General features: G+C 42.0%; 1 protein-coding gene across 1 annotated transcript in view; it reads right to left on the minus strand.

The window, feature by feature from the left end:
* The window catches only part of orc4 (origin recognition complex, subunit 4), a 79,766-nt gene that overhangs the window by 57,666 nt on the left and 652 nt on the right, over positions 1 to 21,448 (minus strand). The window contains exons 2-4 of the mRNA XM_048535079.2: positions 21,210 to 21,355; positions 12,238 to 12,313; positions 1,878 to 1,951 (exon numbers count right to left, since the gene is read on the minus strand). Coding sequence (XP_048391036.1) covers positions 1,878 to 1,951; positions 12,238 to 12,294 — 131 coding nt within the window. The 5' untranslated portion in view covers positions 12,295 to 12,313; positions 21,210 to 21,355. The remainder of the gene's footprint in view (positions 1 to 1,877; positions 1,952 to 12,237; positions 12,314 to 21,209; positions 21,356 to 21,448) is intronic.

Below are 21,448 nucleotides of genomic sequence, written 5' to 3' on the forward strand. Positions count from 1 at the left end.
CCCGAAACCTCAGCTTTTGTGCTCCTAAGATGCTGCTTGGCCTGCTATGTTCATCCAGCTCCACACTTTGTTATCTCGGATTCTCCAGCATCTGCAGTTCCCATTAGCTCTGATCCCAAGTTATGTTCAGTTCCTCTGACATTTAATGTTGCCATTTCATTAGCCTTCTTGATTATGTGCTGGACCTGCAATACTAACATTTTGAGACTCATGCAGTAGAACATCTAAATCCCTTCACACTTCTGAATTCATTAGTTGTCCTCAATTAAAAACAAACTTTTCTGGTTTTCTTCCTGCCAAAATGAACATGACATTTCTCACACTATACTCCATCTGCCAGACATATGCTCACACTTTCAACAGATCTATTATCCGTCTGCAATGTACGTCTTCCTCACATCGTACTTTCATTTCTATTTTGGTGTCACCTGTGACTTTAACATGCCTTCACTCCTCTTATCTAAGGCTTTGATGAAAACTGCAAAATGTGGAGTTCAGCACAGACACCTGCAGTACTCTTATCAAACCCCTTCTGTAGAGCTAAGCACAGAACTAATGAAGGAGAGCCTGTAAAACACAATATATGTTCATCTTTAAAAAGACACCTAATAAATTGATTAGACAATTTCTAAACATGACGACAAAGACAATGCTGACTCTTCCCAATTAGCCCGAGTTTTTCTACTACGTAGGCAGCTACAATCTCTTCAATGACCAATTATAACAGTTTCCCCACAACAGATAAATTAATTGGCTGTTTCCTGTTTTGTGCTTCCCACCACCCCCCCCCCCCCCAATCTTGAATATATATACACACGGGTTATTTTTTTGCTACTTCTCAGTCCAGTGGAATCTTACCTGAATCTAGAAAATTTTGAAAAAAAAAAAATTGAACACCTTCACATATTACCTCATCAGGAAACCAAGACCCAAGGATGAAGGTCCCGACTTGGACTGGAGCCTGCATCCCCATCATCAATTTAATGAATACACTTCCCTCGAGATCGTAATTTTGCCAACTCATAAAGTGCTCAATTGTGGGGTTGTCAGAAAATATTTTTGACCTTATAGCTACACCCTGTTAATGGAAAATATCACTACTGCAGCTGAATTGAACAGCATGTTCCTACGTTAGTTCATAATAGACAATGGAAATGTATGTCCACAAATCCCCGAACAGGTACAGAAGTTGGCAGTTAACAAGGGAAATGGGAACTTTCCTTTATTAGCTGAGACATAGCTTCTTGGGTAGATTCTTAAGGGGCAGCATGGTGACACAGTGGTTAGCTCCATTGCCTCAGTGCCAGGGACCCGGGTTCAATTCCAGCCTCGGGTGACTGTCTGTGTGGAGTTTGCACATTCTCCCCGTGTCTGCATGGGTTTCCTCCGGGTGCTCCGGTTTCCTCCCAGTCCAAAAGATGTGCAGGTTAGGGGGATTGGCCATGCTAAATTGCCCATAGTATTTAGGGTCTGGGTGGGATGGTCCGAGGTGCAGCGTGGACTTTTTGGGCGGAAGGGCCTGTTTCTACACTGTAGGGATTCTATCCTATTCTATTCAACTCCTATATTCAAACGACTGAGCAAGGAGGGAAATGCGCTAAACGGTATTTTAACTGCGCTGTCTATCATGTGACAACTTATGCTACCATTCCTTTACTATCATTTTGATAGAAAGCTGGAGCCACCAAGTGGTACTGCGGATGTACCTATGCCACATATACATACATAACTCAAGGTCATGACTCACTACCACCTTCGTAAGGGCAATGAGGATGGGTAGTAAACATGACCACTGTTGTCCATGTGCATGAACATATTTTTGGATTAAAGAACGTGAGACGCCATGCAATGCTGATGATCCAGGGGTTATCACTTACTTATATTGAGCTTCTAATCCAAATGGTTTACCAGGAAGGTGATGGCAGAACCGTGCTCTCAATATCATGTGAGCCTGTTAACAGAATCAGAAATAAAATCATGCAGTTTATAATAAAACATTACATAAATTTAATCTTTTCTCAACTGCAACAAAAATTAGTTTTTGCTTTTAAGTAATTTCATGGCAAAGTGACACTAACATTCATTTTAAAGTTCACCGCTCCTCATTCTTAGACTGACTTACCTAGATTTAATTACTTCAGTTCCATTTGAGTCAATGGACAGCCAGACTGTATCCCTAGTTCATCACAATTTCTTTTTCACTCTGGCTAACATGGTGATCTGAACTTGGGAGGTCCTTAAACTAGTCTTCTGCCATACTTCCTCATTGGCGAAGTGATCTTTCAATGTGATGTCCAGAATCTTGCTGTTACCTATGTATTGAAAGATGCTTAACTTACATGTCACCTTTCACATTGCCATGGTGCTGTGGTGCAATTACAGACATGTAGGGCCCAGCTTCAGGGATGCAGTGATGGTACTGGATATGCAGATCATATGTAGCTTACTGATGCTGCCTTGCTGATTCCTGCATGGCTATTAAATTCTACATTTCTCTGGTCCCCACTGATTTGATTTCCCTGGGGGGGAAGCAGTCAATATCCTTGATGTGCTTAATGTATTGACAGGGTAACAGTGCAGAACTGGAGGAACACAGCAGGTCAGGTACAATTAGAGAAGCAGGAAAGTTAACATTTCGGGCCAGGACCCTTCTTCAGAAAACCTCCATCGTAACGAGGGGGCTTTGTTTCTATCTAGACATTCTTAGTTTCCTTGACATGTCTTGTGAAGATCAATCTTGGCCTAGTTACTCTTACGGCTTTGTTTTATAAACTTATTCATGGGTTGTGGGCATTGCTGGTTGGGCAAATAATTTTTGCCCATTCCCAGTGAGCTACCTTTTTGAACTGCTGCAGTCCATTTGATGTAGATAAACCCGTAATGCGGATATTCTAGAATGTGACCCAGCAACAGTTAAGGAACAGCAATGTACTTCCAAGGTTAGACACAGTGGCTTGAAGAGGAACTTACCGGTAGTGATGTTCGCATTTGCTCCTCTTGTCCTTCTAGATGGCCATGGGTTTCGAAGGTAGCATCTATGGAGACGTGGTGTACTTCTGCTGTGCAATTTGTAGGTATGTCAGACTGCTGCTACTGTGCGTTGGTTGCAGAGGGAGTGAATGCTTGTGGCTGTGATGCCTATCAAATGGCCTGCTTTGTCCTGGGTGTCTGTTTTTCTAATCACTTACGGCATATGGTCACCACTGGTTGGGCCAACATTTATGCACATTCCTAAAATGCCCTTGAGGCAGTAGTGGCCAGCTGACTTCTAGAACCACCGAAATCCATTGTTCTGGATTGCATCAAGCTTCTCAAGTATGTACGTATTCCATCACATTCTTAATGTGTGTCTTGTAGGTGACAGATGGGCTTTGGGGAGCCAGGAGAACTCCAACTCTCCGGACTCTTGTAGCAAGTATTTATATAGTTAGTTCAGTTCAGTTTCTGGCAAATGGTAACCTCAAGAAAGTTGGCAGTTGATGATTCAGTGATCATAATGTTACTGAATATCAAAGAGCGATGGTTAGATACTCTTGGAGATTCTTATTGCTTGGCATAAAGATTATTTGCCACTGATCAGCCCAAAACATGGGTATTGTCCAAGTCTTGCTCCATTTGGACACAGTTCACTACAGTATCTGACAAGTCATGTTGTTAAGCATTTCATAATCATCAGCAAACCAACCCTACTTCTGTTCTTAGTTTGGGTTGCTTGATGCAAAATGTTAACTCTAATTTCTCTCAGTTCTGCCCGACCAACTGAGCTTTTCCAGCAACTACGTTTCGTCTTATGATGGCAGGAAGATCATTGATAACACAGCTGAAAAATTCTAGACTTACGACAAAACAAATTCTTGCAGTGATATCCTGTGGCAGAGTTGATAGAAACAAGATCTTGGCTATTCACCCTTAGTGGGGGAAGCGGGTGGAATCCTAAACTACAGGGCACAGGTTTAGGGTGCGAATCTGAGGGGGTTACCTTTTCAAACACAGCATGGTGACGAGATAAATAGAAAGCGGGACATAACACCAGCGCTTCGTCGGAGGCTCACTGATGATGTTACCTAGAATGGTGACAAAACGTCTATAAACTAACCTTCCAGCTCAGCGAGCAAACTCACATCCACAAACACAGCATGTATAGAGTGCCAGAGGAAATGGTGGAGGCAGATACAATTGTAACATTTAAAACACATCCGGATAGGTAACTGAATAGGAAGGGTTTTAGAGGAATTTGGGCCAGACACTGGCAAATGAGACTGGGTCAGATTGATATGTCTGGTCAGCACTGAGGAGTTGCACCGAAGTGTCCATTTCCAGGCTGTCTGACTCTATGACTTTACAGTTACAACGATATGCCTTTGTGCCAAGTAGGATTCTAACCAGAGAATTTCTCTCTCTGCCTCCTGATTCCGATTGACTCCAGTTTTGCTAGAGCTCTTTGATGCCATATTCCATCAAATGCAACCTTGAAGTCAGTCAGTCTCCTCTCCTGTCTAAAATCCAGTTATTTTGTCCATGTTTGATCCAAAGCTTCAAAAAGGTGGTCAAGAGCAGAGTGGCTTTGGCAAAATCCAAACTAAGTTTGAGTGAACAGATTACTGCTTAGCAAAAGCCACTTCACAGCACTGCTGATGACACCTATCACCAATCAACTTCCATGAAGCCAGTAACCAACCTGAAAATACACATTCGCTCCCTCATTACTTGTTAACATCAAGAATTCTAGAAACAAAGACTCTGGCTGAAAACCACTGCTGATTTAAAACAAATGTGAGAAAATTGGAGGTCTGGATAGAAGAGCAGAACAAAATTCTAAAGTACTGGGAATTTCTCAATTTCCTTTAGGTTCCGTTACCATTCAATAATTTCTTCAACTTTAATGCAACTCATCCAGTAATTTGCAAGTGCTTTATTTCAAATATATGGGCATTTATTTTACTGCAATGGCATAGCCAGCGTAAATACAGATATTGGACAACCTAATTCACCACAAATCAAACAAAAAAAGAAACAATGAAGAAAACTTGCAGAGAGCATGCCTAAAACTAAGGACAAGCACTAAAGGAAGAAGCACAGAACTGCACAGCAACTGATACAAGCAGTGAGCATGAGCAGATAGGAGTTTTAGGTCCAAACAATTGCTCGAGTTGGGTAATTTCCAGACAGTTTTTTTTAAAAACCTCTCACTGACATATGCAGGCTATTTCACTCTTCTTTAAAGGATTTAAATAACTTCATAGCTTGATCGTTCTACAGTAAATATTTTAACCTCTGCACTCTACAAGAACTGTTGCAGTGAAAATGGGGGTCAAATGATCATTCCAAATTTAGATTTCAGTGCCCTATGAGTCAAGCCTCATCCCCTTTTCTCTCCAGGGGAGAGAAAGAACTTTGAAAATGGGGTCGGGACTGTCAGTGTCTGCCTGCCATTTGGGATTCTTTACAGGTTTTCCGTGACTGCAGCAAAATCCAGGCCTCAGTCAGTCATTGCTGACACCAAAGCAAACATACTTGCATAATTATGAATTGTAGCTTTCAAAATTAGTTCAAAGCCAAATTACATTTAAAAATTGTAATAAGGCAGAAACATTGATGTACTTTGTTTTGAAGTACCTAGCAAAACATGTTCTTTTAACATTGAAATATACAAATCAGTAATTGGTGCAAGGCCTGGAAGAATGACCTCAGTTTTTTTTTAAAAAGTTTTTATTACTCAGTTAGAATACTTGTAGGTTTCTCTTTGAAGGTAGACAGCTGGAATACAACAAAACAAAGCTAGATTAGACTTCATCTGAAATATTGTGTGCAGTTCTGGTCTCCACATCTCAGATGATGAGACTTACCTGCTTCAGAAATAATAAGTAAAGATTAACCAGCAGGTTACCAGGGCTTTAAGGATTAAATTGAGAGGACAGATTACATAAACTTGTATTCATTTAGAATATACAAAGTTTAGCTGTTATTTGACTAAAGTTTATAGGATTTAGAAAGGAATCAATAGGGTATATGGAGAGAAAGTTTACCACAGTCTACAACCATAGGACGTAAACTTAAAAACGAAAGACAGGCTACTCAGGACGGCCAGGAAACAAAACAAATTGCTGCAAAAGCTCAGCAGGTCTGGCAGCATCTGTCCAGAGACCCTTCCTCAGAACTCCTGCTGCTGGGAAATTCTTCTGCCATACACCTACCATATTTTGTGTGAATTCTACCCCACACAAAAGGAATGGGTAAGAGCTGAGCTACAGCTGATGATGAATGTGGAACCACAACAGATAGACAGAGTTAGGATAAGGGTCAGCCATTATCCTATTGAGAAAAACAGGCTCAAGCAAATGAATGGTCTACTCCTGTCCCTGCATTCCCAATGGCAGGAAGGTTAACCCATAAATTATTTCAGGCAGTTTAACTCATTTCACAGCGAGCTTCCAGCTCCTGCCACTTCAACACACCTTGTTCCCAAGCAACATCTCAGGCTTGCTGCAATGCTCCAGTGAAGGTCAGCGCAAACTAGAAGACGACTTCCCATTTTCTGCTTGGGAGCTCTGCAGACGTCTAGACTTCATACCAAGTTCAACAATTTTAGGGCTTGAGGCATCTTCCCCAATGCCCTGATCACAACACTCAGAAACCAGGCCCTGTTATCACCACAGCACTTACAGACACCATTAATAGCTATTCACTCTCTTAGCCAGATCATTTTCTTCTCTCTCTTTCGGCTCTATCCCCAACTATTGTTTACTCCTCACCCCTCTCCAGTATTAAAAAACATTTTCCTAGAACGGATGGTAGCTAAGGTTCATTGGACAGAAACGTTAACTGATTTCTGCCCACAGATGCTGCCAGACCTCCTGAGCTTTAAGCAATTTCTGTTTGTTTCTGACGTTGATCATCCACAATTCCATTGTTTCTCTCCGCAAGGCCTGCCCTGTCACTCATCCACCCACCCACCCACCACAAATGGTACCAAGCAGTACTGACAGGCTAAGAAAAAAAAAATTAAAAAAAAAACCACATTGTTAGGGTAGAATAGAATGTTTCATCAGAATTACAACAATATCTAACTCGAGTGCTTGGTAAAGATATTTGCTGGTAATAAATGACATTGTCCACCAAAAAACAAGATCAGGGTTATTCCAGTGACAAATTCCAGTAACTAATGCAATAAATGGCTCACCACGATGTCAATACCACACATTGGCAAAGAAAAACTCTGAGAAAAGAAAGCACCAGTTTCAAAACATCTTCAGAACACACAGTGTTGCAGTTGCATATCTTGGCTGAGTATTGAGCCATTTCAAACGACAGTTTCCCAAAAGTAGATTTAAAAAGTTCTAAATTAAGTATATAGGACACAGAGAGGAAGAACTCTTTGACATAAGAGTCACACAGCTTAGAAAGACCCTTCAGTCCAACTCATCCACACTGACCCGACATCCCAATCTGGCCTAGTTCCATTTGCCAGCATTCAGCCTGCATCCCTTCAAACACTTCCTTATAACACACCCATCCAGTTGCCTCTTAAATGCTGTAATTATACCTGCCTCCACCACTTCCTCTGGTAATTCATTCCAACTGCACATTACCCTCTGCATGCCTTTTTATATCATTCCCCTCTCACCTTAAACCTATGCCCTCTAATTTTAGGCTCCCCTGCCTTAGAAAAAAAAGACCTTGGCTATTCATCCCATCTTTGTCCCAAATCTACAAGGTCACTCCTCAGATCTAGGGCAAAAAAAAACTCTTAAGGCCATAGGCAGTTTAGCAGAGAGGTGTGTAGTTGGCAAATGAAATTCACTGCCAAAATATTATGAACTGATGTATATTTTGAGCAACAGTATAAATAAATACACTAAAATGGCAAAAGGAAAAAGATCTTCAGGAATCCAAATTCAAAACCTTGATATCTTCGAAAAATTGGGGCATATTGAAAAGTAAACACTGAAATGCTGACAGGTAAATAACACTAAAGAAGCACTGATTCAGGATACTGACAACAAGAATACACATGGGGTGGGGAAGGAATCTTCATATCAGATGATTGTGGTATAGGCATATTGCAGCCACAAGAGAAACAAGTTGAGGAAAATAATAAGGCAAAAGGAAGGTATGAGAAAACAGCTAACAGCTCCAGTTGAATCAATATCAGTTTACAAAGGTTGGGCCACAGACCATTGCTATTAACAAAACCAAGCAATGATCTGACCAATTATGTCCCAATTGTGCCAATCATTTAGTACAGAAATATATCATTTTTGTGCTGCTGCGCTCATAAATCTTTGATATTCCATTGTTTATGATCCAAGCTTATGGCATTATGGGGCAGGTTAGATCCTGGAATGAAATCTGGTCTGGTAGATTTTTGAATTAGTTAACACCTCACATAGTGGTCATTCACTGAAACGGTTAGATGAGGAAGAGGTTAAAGAAAACAAGTAAAAACAAAAAAAAAAATCAAGATATAGAACACAGTTGCAGAAAGTGATTTCTGACACTTGTCAGGTCTCCTTAGAATTAAATCAAGAGATTAAAAAATTTTTGATTTATACAAAAATCAATCCTAGATTATCCTGAGCCAAATACAAGCTAATAGCCTTCAAATGCAAACCAGCACAGTACATACAAACAAAAAAAAACGAACAATCTTCCATTGAAACTCCAGGGTGTTCCCGAACAATGTTCTGGAAAGAATGTCTGATCTAGTTACTTTGTTTTCCTCAAACTTCACGAGAAGTAGCTCCTCTTGAATGCTACTATTTGAAAAAAAAACCAAAACACTTTCTGGGATGGCAACTTATAACACGTACAGTGCCACAGGGATCAGTGCAGGAGTCACAATTTACAATATAGATATTAATTACTTGGATGTCAGAAGTGAATACACTATTGTCAAGTTTGTGGATGGAAAAATAGGTCATAAATTAATATTGAGAATGAAGCAAAGAGTCTAAAAAGGGAGCAAGTGGCGATTATTTAGTAGATAGAACATAAACTGAGAAAATGTGAGGTTATACATTTTGGCAAGAACAGGATCTGAATATTATTCAAATACAGAGAAGTACACTAAAGAGGGATTTGGGGGTCTTTGTGCATAAAATAAAAAACTAAACACCCAATTTCACTCAGTAGAACAGACAGCAGTTGGAGTAAGGGGACACTTAGTTACAGCAGAGGTGATATGGCATTTCCTCGGAGGGTAGGAAATCTGTTGCATTCTTTACCATAAAAAAAAGCTTTATTTAAGTCTGGGTCAATTGTATTCAAGGCTGAATTCAAGAATTCTGCCACTTTTCGTTTCAAAGAAAATAAATGAAGCCTTTTTTTTCCTCTGCACGACAATATCCATGGCTTTTGTGGCCAGTAAACCAAAAGGTATAACAAGTGGTGGTGCAATGTTTACATTTTGTAGCTGATTACAAAATGTGTCTTACATATTTGCAGCAAACTCAGGTATTAAAATAATATTGATATCGTGATAGTGCATGCCACATTATACACCTCATGCAGCTATCAAATTTCCAGAGTGATCAGCAGTCTGTCAACGTGAACTGACAGTTGGGAACACGTTTTTCACATTTCTAACATATCTGCTGGTGACTTGAGGTATGTGATGCAGGAACTATTGCTTCCATACACTAATCACAGAACAGCCCGAGCAAGGTAAACTCTGTTCCTGTTGGTACCAGAATTAATTAGAATCACAGAATTTTGAGTCTGTGCTGCCTTTTCAAAGGACTGTCCAAGTTCACCTCATGCCTCAGCTTTTCTGCAAGCTAGTGTTCAAATACATGCCCAAATCACCTTTTTAAAAACATTCCAAATGAATCAGATTCTAGTCCCCTTTAGGTCATACATTCCAGATCTTAGCTACAGACTGAAGAACTTTCATTCTTGATTCCTCTTCAACTGAAGTTCTTCTGTCAATTATTTTAAATCTGTGATACCTGATTACAATCACTCAGGCAATTCTGCATCCATGTAACGACTGTGTCTTTTATTCCACAAACTATAGCTTTTCTCACATGTCTGTTAAGTGGCACTGTACGGAAGTCCACTAACAGCAAAATCAACAGCATTACCATCATTGACTATTTCTGTCAGCTCTTTGGAAAGCTTCAGCAAGTGAGTTAAACACAATTTGCCCTTCAGGTATGCAATTTAAATGGGTGAAATTAAGGAAGTCATAGCAAACCCGAGTGACTCAGGCTTGCTGTGAGTTAACTGAGTGGCCTTTGAGGCGGGGTCAGAATGAAGGCAGGTGGGTGGGCAAAGAGGGCTGTTCAGCTGAATTTTGGGGGTGGGGTAAGGGGCAGCAGGGTTCTGCTAGTACTGGGGCAGACAGGAGTTTGAGTGCAGTGTTGGAGGTAAAATAGCATGATTTTCACCATGGAAGTAAGTTTTAATCACATTTGTTCCAAAAAAGATAAGGACATTCACCATGCTGCTTTGACAGTTTGTTTTAGGAATTTGGAAGCAGGATGTGGGAAGATGGTCCAAATTTTTAGTCAGGATAGAGGGGAGCTCTTGGAACTATTGGCCACTCTGGCATCATATTAAACAATGTGATTTCGATTTTTGATGGACAGCTCTTAAACTTGAGTGAATACATTATGTGGTTCATCTTCTACTTTTGATAATGTAAGTATTAGCAAGCTTAAGAGATCATGCATTGAATATACATGACTTGTCTATAATCACACTATATTTACGTTCTTTACATACAAGTCTTGAAGTCAGCAAATATTCATATTCCTTTTGGAATGTAACTTCAAATCTGCTCTATTATAATTGCAGTCAGTCAACTTATGGACAAGTCTGATCACAGACTGAAATCTGGCTTGATAGATCATACTTCTTTCTGTTTCTCATTGAAACATACGTATTCCACGTTGCAGACTTGGTATAAAAAAAATGATTATCAAGCAAGAGAAATTAAGATAAAATAGAACAGACCAAACTATTTGCACAGAAGATATTTTTTAAAGATATTGAAACACGCAATAGAAATACAATTCCATTGATCCAAAACATTCCTTTGTAGATTCCAAAAAACTCCCTTAATACAGTACTCTACTTTTCTTGGAGTATTGCCTGGAGAATTGAGGTTCAAAACATTCTCAGCTTCAAATAAATTCTTTAGGGTCTTATCCAAAATGCTTTCCACCCATTACATAATGGATTATTCTTGACTCACATAGGAGAGCAGTAAATACCAAAACACTGTCTACAACACCAACTCACGATGCCAATCATACCAACACAAAACAGCACTGAATTGATGAAATGTTATTGTCCTTTATATCATTGACTGGCTCTCTCCACAGATAGTGCATGACTGAATTTTTTCCAGCACTTTTTGTTCATACTTCTGCACGGACTTGTTTTTCATCTTGTCATTTAGTGCTTAGCATCAGCTGTCAAACGCTTTTTTGGCAACAGGGACAAAGTATTCATTGCTCAAACTCATTAGAATATACATCCCACATGAACATATTGTGCTGCAGAAACAACCAGCCTTGTATTTCAACAACTTCCCTGGGCACTGCAGTGTCACAACATTAATGAAATCATTACCTGATTAGTTCCCTTCAAAAATCAAGATCAAGATCAAAGAATACATTGGAAAAAAGTAAGATTCTTCCTTCCCATGCACCCCCCCCCATAAAAAAACTGTTCAAACAGAAGCTGGGCTCATTTAACACACACCAAGTTGAAGATCAAGGACACAAGGTCAACTCCAAGATTTTCTATCATTTCAGTTCAAATTCTGAAAAAAGCTGCATTATTAGAAATGCAATTGATCTAGCAGTTCAGATATTAAACCATGCCCTTGTTTGTTAAAGAAAAACTCAAAAGATCCCACAGAAGTACGTGGCTGAAAGCCACTTTAAGCTCCAAAAGTCTTGGTCAACATTTATCCTTCCACTGACACCACCCATATTCTCTCTGCCCACCACATTTGCCTAGAAACAGAGTATGAAAGATGTAATCTAAATGGAAACGCTTCTTTCCAACATTCTCCTGCAGTGCAATTCATCATTACATCACATAATAGGTTTCCAAAGTACTTCTGTCCAGAATTTTGGGGAAATAATTTTTAACAACTTATAAAACAAGGACACTAGAAACGTGAGCTGTAACATTGAAGAAAGGCATAAATACAAAGGCAATCATTTGCCTGCAAAAAATTTAGTATCAAATTAGTGATCATTTAATTTAAATGTAAATACAAACCTTGGCAATGCATTCACCTAGAGAGAGACTATTCCTCTTACATTTTCTTTTACTCATGATGCAGATTGTTCACAACCTGTAATGAAAAAATATAAAAGATTGAACACATTCTACTCTTTTCCAAATGTCACAATACAGAGTAAAGAAATTTAAACTAAGATTATGATTAACTTTTAATTAAGGTTTATCTTACGAAAATAAACGTCAACAATTTCTGTTAACCACTTCAAAACAAAACAAAAATTTCCAGTTAAGAAAAAAAATTACATTTAAAAATATCTGTAATGTTACTTTCAGCCAGAAATACACAAAAATACTGTGTCACATTATGTGTTTATTTAGTTAAGAAAATTTGTTTTCTGGCAGCCAGTTTTCATATGGTATGATAGGGCAATCTGGCTGCCAGATAGCATCTACATTATCAAGACAGTGAGACTCAATTGTACACAAAAGTGCCATGATATTCAATGTACATCTGCCTTCACATTGCTTACAGTCATTTTTTTTAAAAAGTACAAGATCAGAGAGAGAAAATGGATTATTGTTAAAATTCCCATCAAGACCGATAGATTTTGATTCTGCTGAAAAGGTAAGTGACCAACTGCACCAGGAGATTTCATATCTTATTATGTAATGTCCAGTATAGGGATGAAGACATTACATTCTAAAGCTACATTTAAAACAAAGTTAACAAAAGCTTTGGAGAGGTGGTGGGGAGGCCATCATGTGACTTTGTCACTATCAGGTCCAGACAAACCTGAAACACCCAATGCAATGCAGATGATTAAAAACTCAAAATTCACATATCCTTTTGGACCGTCAACAAACTGGTTTTTAAGCACATCAAAAAAACTGGTCTGTTTCGCCACAGACAGATGTTTAAACTCTTTGGTTGTCCAGAGAATATGAAATGGATCTCAAAGACATATCATTGTATTGTATCAGAGATAACTCCGCCCACCACTGATGCCAACACAACCCTGCCCACAACCGACACTGACACAACTCTGCCCACCACCGCTGAAGCTGACATCGCTTGGCTCACAGCCTCCATAGCCAGCAACACGAAGCCCTGCCAAGTCTTCACCATTCCCCACAGACCTCCCCCTTGCTGAGGGCAAACGGTCAGTCCACAGTAAAGGGCTCACTTTTGTCCCCCTACATCAATGAATACCGGTAACGTTTGGACATAGAGTAGTTTTTCTGCTGCCTTCACCTCCACGCTTACTTCTTTAACCATGAGCCTAACCCTCCCTCTACTGACCCCTTCTCCAACACAAGCCCTCCTCCTGGACACCGCCCCAAGGCTTCCTCCCCTCCCTTGACCTCTTCATCTCCAACTGCCATTGAGATATCAATCGCCTTAAACTCTCCACCCCTCTCACCCACTCCAACCTCTCCCCTGCAGAACGTGCAGCCCTCCGCTCCAATCCCAACTTCGCCATAAAACCTGCGGACGGTGGGCGGGGGGGGGGGGGGGGGGGGGGGGGGGGGGAAAGAGGAGGAGGAGAAAGAGTTGTAATATGGCGCAGTGACCTCTACATCACTGAGGCCAGGTGCCAACTCTCTGACATCACTTGCCGCCCCCTGGATCATGACCCCACCCCCGAGCACCAAATCATCATCTCCCAAACCATCTACAATCTCATCACTTCAGGTGACCTCCCACCCACAGCCTCCAAACTCATCGCTCCCCAGCCCCACACCACCCGCTTCTATCTCCTTCCCAAAATCCACAAACCTGCCTGCCCTGGGTCGACCCATTGTCTCCACCTGCTCCTGTCCCACCAAACTCATCTCCACCTATCTGGACTCCATTTTCTCCCCCTTGGTCCAGGAACTCCCTACCCATGTCCGTGACACCACCCACGCCTCCACAACTTCCAATTCCCCAGTCCCCATAACCTCATATTCACTATGGATGACAAGTCCCTATACACCTGCATTCCCCGTGCAGATGGCCTAAAGGCCCTTCGCTTCTTCCTGTCCTGCAGGCATGGCCAGTCCCCCTCCACCGACCCCCTCATTCACTTAGCCAAACTCGTCCTCACCTTCAACAACAACTCCCTTAATTCCTCCCACTTTCTACAGACAAAGGGGGTGGCCATGGGTACCCGTATGGGCCCAAGTTATGCCTGCCTCTTTGTAAGATATGTGGAACAATCCCTGTTCCATACATACTCTGGTCCTAAACCCCACCTCTTCCACCGTGACAGTGATGACTGTATCGGCATCGCCTTATGCTGCCACGAGGAGCTCGAACAGTTCATCGACTTCAGCAACACCTTCCACCCCAACCTCAAGTTCACCTGGACTATCTCTAACACCTCCCTCACCTTCCCAGTACTCTGTCTCCATCTCGGGCAACCACCTAGAAACCTATATCTACTTCAAGCTCACCAACTCCCACAGCTACGGAGAATACACCTCCTCCCACCAACCTTCCTGCAAAACAAGTGTCATCCCCTATTCCAAATCCCGTCACCTTTGCCACATCTGCTCCCAGGATGAGGCATTCCATCTCAGGAGGTACTCGTTATTTTTTAAATTTTTGGGACCACAACCTCCTCCCCACAGTGGAGAAGAACACCCTTGACCGTGTCTCCCACATTTCCCACAACTCATCCCTCACACCCCGTCCCCGCAATAACAACCAAAAAAAAATCCCCCTCATCCTCATGTACCACCCCACCAACCTCTGGATCCAACAAATCATCCTCCAACACTTCCGCCATCTGCAATCCAACCCCGCTACCAAAGACATTTTTCCCTCCCCACCCTTGTCTGCTTTCCGGAAGGACCACTCTCTCCGTGAGTCCCTTGTCCGCTCCATACTCCTCTCCCACCCGACCACACACGGCACTTTTCCCAGCAACCGCAGGATGTGCTACACCTGCCCTCACCCCCATCCCAGGCCCCAAGAAGACTTTGCACATCAAGCAGAGGTTCACCTGCACATCTGCTAATGTGGTATACTGCACCCGCTGTACCTGATGTGGCCTCCTCTACATCGGGGAAACCAAGCGGAAGCTTGGGGGCCGCTTTGCAGAACACCTACACTCGGTTCGCAATAAACAATTGCGTCTCCCAGTCGCGAACCATTCCAACTCCCCCTCCCATTCCTCAGGCCATATGTCCATCCTGGGCCCCCTGCAGTGCCACAATGATGCACCCAAAGGTTGCAGGAACAGAAACTCATATTCCGCTTGGGAACCCTGCAGCCCAATGGTATCAATGTGGACTTCACAAGCTTCAAAATCTCCCCTCCCCCACAACTGCATCCCAAAACGAGCCCAGCTCATTCCCGCCTCCCTAATCTTTTCTTCCTCTCACCTATCCCCTCCTCCCACCTCAAGCTGCACCCCCATTTCCTACCTACGAGCCTCAACCTGCCCCCTTGACCTGTCCGTCCTCCTGGACGGACCTATCCCCTCCTGACCTCCCCACCTACACTCACCTTTACTGGCTCCATCTCCGCCTCTTTGACCTGTTTGTCATCTCTCCACCCATCTTCTCCTCTATCCATCTTCAATCCACCTCCCCCTCTCTCCCTATTTACTTCAGAACTCTATTCCCCTCCCCCATTTCTGAAAAAGGGTGCAGGGCCGAAACATCAGCTTTCCTGCTGCTAAGATGCTGCTTGGCCTGCTGTGCTCATCCAGCTCCGCACCTTGTTATATCATTGTATTGTGTTAGCTCCTCACCCCAAACACTTTGGCTGCAACAAACACTGTGGTAAGCTGTAACATACAAATGTGTATTGGCCTAAAAACAAGACCTTGTTTGAAAATGACAAGGAATTTATAACAAATCACATAGGTAGGGTAGCCATGTTTGCTGACAGTCTTTTTAAAAAAAAAAAGACCATCTAAAAAGCCATCAGATCAGCAACAAAACAACAAGGCAGGCAAGATACAACTATACCTTTAAAGAAAGAAACTCCTTCCCCTCCACTTGTTTCAAACTGCAGGTTCACCTGAGAGGTGACCTCCTAGCAATTTAACTACAAGGAATTTCAGATTACTGAAAATTCTCTGCTGTTTCAAGACCCCAATCATCCAAGTGACTTGACATCTCAGACTGAAATAATTCCAGATTGTATTGTTTTTCTTCATCTGTATCTAATATTTATTGGTAAAAAATGCTGCAATTCAGACTTGAGGCAATGTAGTCCCAACCACCTTGTAGCAGCCAGACATCGTAGCCCAACCAGACCTCTGGAGGGCCCAAAACAGCGACTCGTGTCAAGGACACCACCGGATGCACCCACATACTTTCTGGAATGGCAGACTATGCAAACCAACTCCCCAGACTCAGCAAAGAGCAGCCATTTACCCAAGTGTGGAAAACATGCTGGCTGACAGGCAAGAGTGAAACAATGCAGTTTCAAGTCCCCCATCCCCAGCATATGCCTGGGAAACATCCAAGCCATTGAAAACAAAGCTGGATGAACTGAATGCTGGGCTCCCCTAACCAAGGAAATTGAGAGACTGCTGTGTGCTTTGTTTTAGAGACACGGCTCACTCCTGCATCCACATAACTGTGCCTTAAAACCTGGAGGTTTCTCAATTCACCAATAGACTACTTGTTGTCTTTAGGCAATCCAAAGCATGGAGAGATCTGCCTCCTGATCAATGACTCTTTGTGGTCAGACATTAAGCCCTTCATGAGTTACTGCTACATGGACCTTGAACATCTTATAGTGTTTGGGCATCCCTACTACCTGTGTGGGAGTTTACTTCTATTATCCTGTCAGCAGTTTACATCCTAGCCCATGGTCAAAATGAAGGGTGCATTTGATGAAATATACACCACTACAAATAACCTTGAGACAGAATACTCCGAGGCCTTGTTCATTGTAGCTGGTGACTTGAACCAGGCCAACTTCAAAAGTGGTAGTAGGAACTGCCGATGCTGGAGTCCAAGATACCAAGGTGTGGAGCTGGATGAACCCTTTGTCCAGACCTGAAATGTCAGCTTTCCTGCTCAGGCCAGGCAGTACATCCAGCTCTACAACTTCCAAAGTGGGCTACCAAGAAATCAACCTGTTCCACCGAGGCCCAAACACCCTCCACTACTGTCACACAACCAAAGACACCTACAGCTCCACTCCCACCCACATTTTGGGAAATTAGACCATAAAGGGCTGTTCTCCTTCTCCCAGCTTACAAGCTGAAACTGAAGCACGAGATGGTATAGAAAGTTTTACAGTGGTGATCTGACGTAACGGACGAGCTCCTGCTTGGAGTTCAGAGGACTGATCCACATTCCAGAAATCAGCAAACACAAATGAATATGGCACTGCCATCGCAGACTTCATCCGCAAATTTGTAGAGGACTGTGTGTCAAAGAGGTTAATCCATGGATTAACCGGGAGATCACTCCCTACTGAAGTCCAAGACTGAGGTCTTCAAGTTGGGTAACCCTGGCAAATGCAGGAAATCTAGGTAGAACATTTGCAAAGCTATTAGGAATGGGTACAGAAAGTACCAGGCTAGCCACACAAACACACAGTGATTGTGGCAAATCTTTCATGATATAATGGTAACATAGCAAAGTTGAGTAGAATTGCTCATGGCAAATGCATCCTTCTACAGCGAGATTGATGCAAACTGCTAGTTTTGAACAGAAGGTCAGTGAAATGGTGTCACCTGCCTCAACAGCCTTAGGTGCACCTGTACAGAGTCACTGTCACAGTTGTCGGATCTGCCTTCTTGACAGTTAACACATGCAAAGCTACTGGCCCCGATGCAGTTTCCACTGTGCACTCCAATCCTTTGCGGACCAACTGCCTGGAGTACTCGCAGATATGTGACCTCTCCTTTCTCTGCCCAGGAGGTTCCCACCTGCTTCAATAAGACCACCATCATCCTGGTGCTAAACAAAAAACAAAAACAAAAATAATCAGGTAACATGCCTCAATGACTACCACAGGGAGACCCTGTCATCCACCATTATGAAGTGACATTGTAGACTCGCTTGCTGAGCTGGTGTGTTTGATTGCAGATGTTTCATCACCCTGCTCGGTAGCATCGACACTTCATCGGAGGCACACAGACGGTGTTCTGTCATGCTTGTTATTTACATGTCTCAGTTTGCTGGGCAGTTGGCATCATTTCAAGTTCTGTTTTTCAGTGGTTCATACATCAGGTCCAGTTCAATGTGTTTGTTGATGGAGTTCCATTTGGAATGCTAGGCTTCCAAGTATTTCCTGGCATGTCTGTTTGGCTTGTACTATTAGGGATGTGTTGTCCCAGTTGAATTTGTGTCCTTCTTTGCGCATATATCTCTGACATGACCACAAGATTTCTTAGACCCCTATTTATCAGGGTAGCCCATAAACCAACAACGACTAACGAATGTACAGGATCCCATACCGACAACCAAGAAAACTAATGTAAATACAAAATACCATACAAGGACTGTGAGAAGCACTACATAGGCCAAACTGGAAGAAAACTGACCATAAAAAGGATACACAAACATAAATTAGCCACCAAGAGACACAACCAATTCTCACTGATCTCAATGCAACAAACATTGAACTGGACCCAATATACAAGCCACTGAAAAACGTAACTGGAAGTGATGCTAATCACCCCAGCAAACAAAAGCATATAAATAACAAGCACGACCGAACACCAACACTTCACCAGAGGCACACTGACGATGATGTTACCTAGCAGGGTGACAAAACAGTACAATCAAATACACCGGCTCCATGAGCAAGTCAACAACCACATCCACTACCTGAGCTACAAATCTTCTCAAAAACTTTAATCATTATGAAGCGCTTTGAGAGGTTAGTAATAGCACACATTAACTCCAACCTCCCAAAGTGCCTTGATTCTCTACAATTCTCCCATTGTCACCATTGGTCTATGGCAGATGCCTTACACTCAACCCCAGAACATCTGAATAACAAGGACACCTATGTCCGACTCCCATTTACTGGCTTGAGCTCTACCTTCAACACTAATTCTAGCCAACCTCAGCTCCAAACCAGAGACCTAGCACTCGGCTTTCCCCTTCTGTAACGGGATCCTGATCCACAGTCTGCAAACTGTAAGGACAGGCGACAACACCTCCTCCACAACAATCCTCAACACTAGTGCCCCACAAGGCTGCATACTCACCTCCTTACTATACTCCTTAAACACTCGCTACTGTGGCCAAATTTTGCTCTAACTCCACTTAGATGTTTGCTCATAACACCACTGTAATGGGTTGGATCTCCAACAATGATGAGGCAAAATACTTGAAGACGACAGAGAGCTTAGTGGCATGGTATAAAAGGCAACAATCTCTTTCAAATGTCAGCAACATGAAGAAGTTGGACATCAACTTCAGGAAGTCGAGTGCAGGACATGCCCCTGTCAATATCAATTGTGCTGAGAGGAGAATGGTCGAAAGCTTCAAGTTCCTAGGAATAAATGTCACCATTTATCTATCCTGGTCTATCCACATTAATGCTACAGTCAAGAAAGCACACCAACTTTTCTGTATCCTCCAAACTCGGAGGAAATTTGGAATGTCCACATGAATTACCAATTTTTATAGGTGCAGCATAGAAATTATCCTATCTGTTTGCATCACGGTTTGATATGGCAACTGCTCTGCCCAAGACTGCAAGAAATTAAATGAGTTGTGAATATAACAGTCCATCACACAAATTAGCCTTCCTTTCACTGTCTCCATCTGTACTTCTCCCTGCCCTGGGAAAGCAAACAATATAATCAAAATTCTGTCCTACCCTAGTTAGACTCTCTTCCACCCTCTTTCATTGGGCAGAATATTCATAAGTTTGAAAACACATAGCAACGGATTCAAGAACTGCTTCTACACTACTTATCAGAGTTTTGAATGAATCTCTCATACATTGAAGTGGTTCCTTCTCTGTTGCTATTACCCTGATGTCAGATATGATTTGTCTCAACAGTAGTTTTCACTATTTCAGCACATGCGACAATAATAAATTATGCCATAATAACCCTCACGTTAAAATTCACAAAGAGCAGAATATATTCAAATTAAGAAAAAAAAAAAATCACAAGGCAATTTCACACAAAATATTGTTCACAGACAACCATGAAACGAACTTTGCGGCAACTGTAACAAAAACTAAAAGCAACACTGACTAAATAATAGAGGAACCCAAGATTGAATTGCAGAATTTTCTTCCATCTTGAATTCCTCAGATAATAAAACTCCAAGGTCACAGTTTTAATCATCATCTAATTTCTGCAAAATTAATTTTGACAGCAACTAGTTCAACATAATACTGAGCTTCCATCCAGTCCTCTTCTCTCTATTTCACCAATGTGTAACATCAAGTAACCATCAGATGATGCTTCTCTCAGTTTATAAAGAAATCCAGAACAGAAAACCAGCAGCATGACCCTGTCCAGCAATTCTTTCGCTGACTGCACCAGGCTGAATCCTCTAGATTCCCTACATTGCTACAGGATGTGCACCATTGATCAGAGGCTGCTTTCCTTCCGGCATTCTGCTTGGTCGTCAATAGAAAGACACATTCTTCTCTTAATTACATTCGGCGGCAACCGTTCAAGTGTGCATGAAACACTTCTTTCTGAAATCTGAGACAGAATGTCTGCCCAGAATCAACCCCAGCAGATCTTTGTATCAGGCAAAAAAATTTTCTACGTTGCTCTTGTCTAACCTCGATTTGGACGACTCCCATTTCGGTTACTGAACTGAACAGATTACAATATCTCCACTAAACAATTTTACCTTGAACTAGGAAACGATTTCAAAATAAAATCGCTTTATACCGTATCATTCACGACGTAATTTGTTTTACGTAAAGTTAACTCGAGGATCGGATTTATATTCGACCATCAAATTACGAAAGAACACACATTTTAAAATTGCATATAAAGTGGTTCACGACATTTGATTTAAAGGCAGGCAAATCCTTCTAGTCATTTCAGCAATTACAATGATACATTTACCGTTGAAATTCGACAAGCAGAACCGTCCGTGTCACTAACTACCCTCAGTAATGAGTCTTCAGAATTCAGCGAAAAAAACCCAGCGATACCTTCCTCCAAAAGTGCCCAATGAGGTAAGCTCGCTGACGAAAATCCGCCGATGAAACCTGCAACATGAAAGAAGGCATTTGGTCCGCTAACAAGCATCAAGAGTCGATAGTGACAAATCATGCGATCAGAAAACGAAACCATGAACACGT

This window comes from Stegostoma tigrinum, chromosome 7 (assembly GCF_030684315.1).
Source record: "Stegostoma tigrinum isolate sSteTig4 chromosome 7, sSteTig4.hap1, whole genome shotgun sequence".
Taxonomy (NCBI): Eukaryota; Metazoa; Chordata; class Chondrichthyes; order Orectolobiformes; family Stegostomatidae; genus Stegostoma; species Stegostoma tigrinum.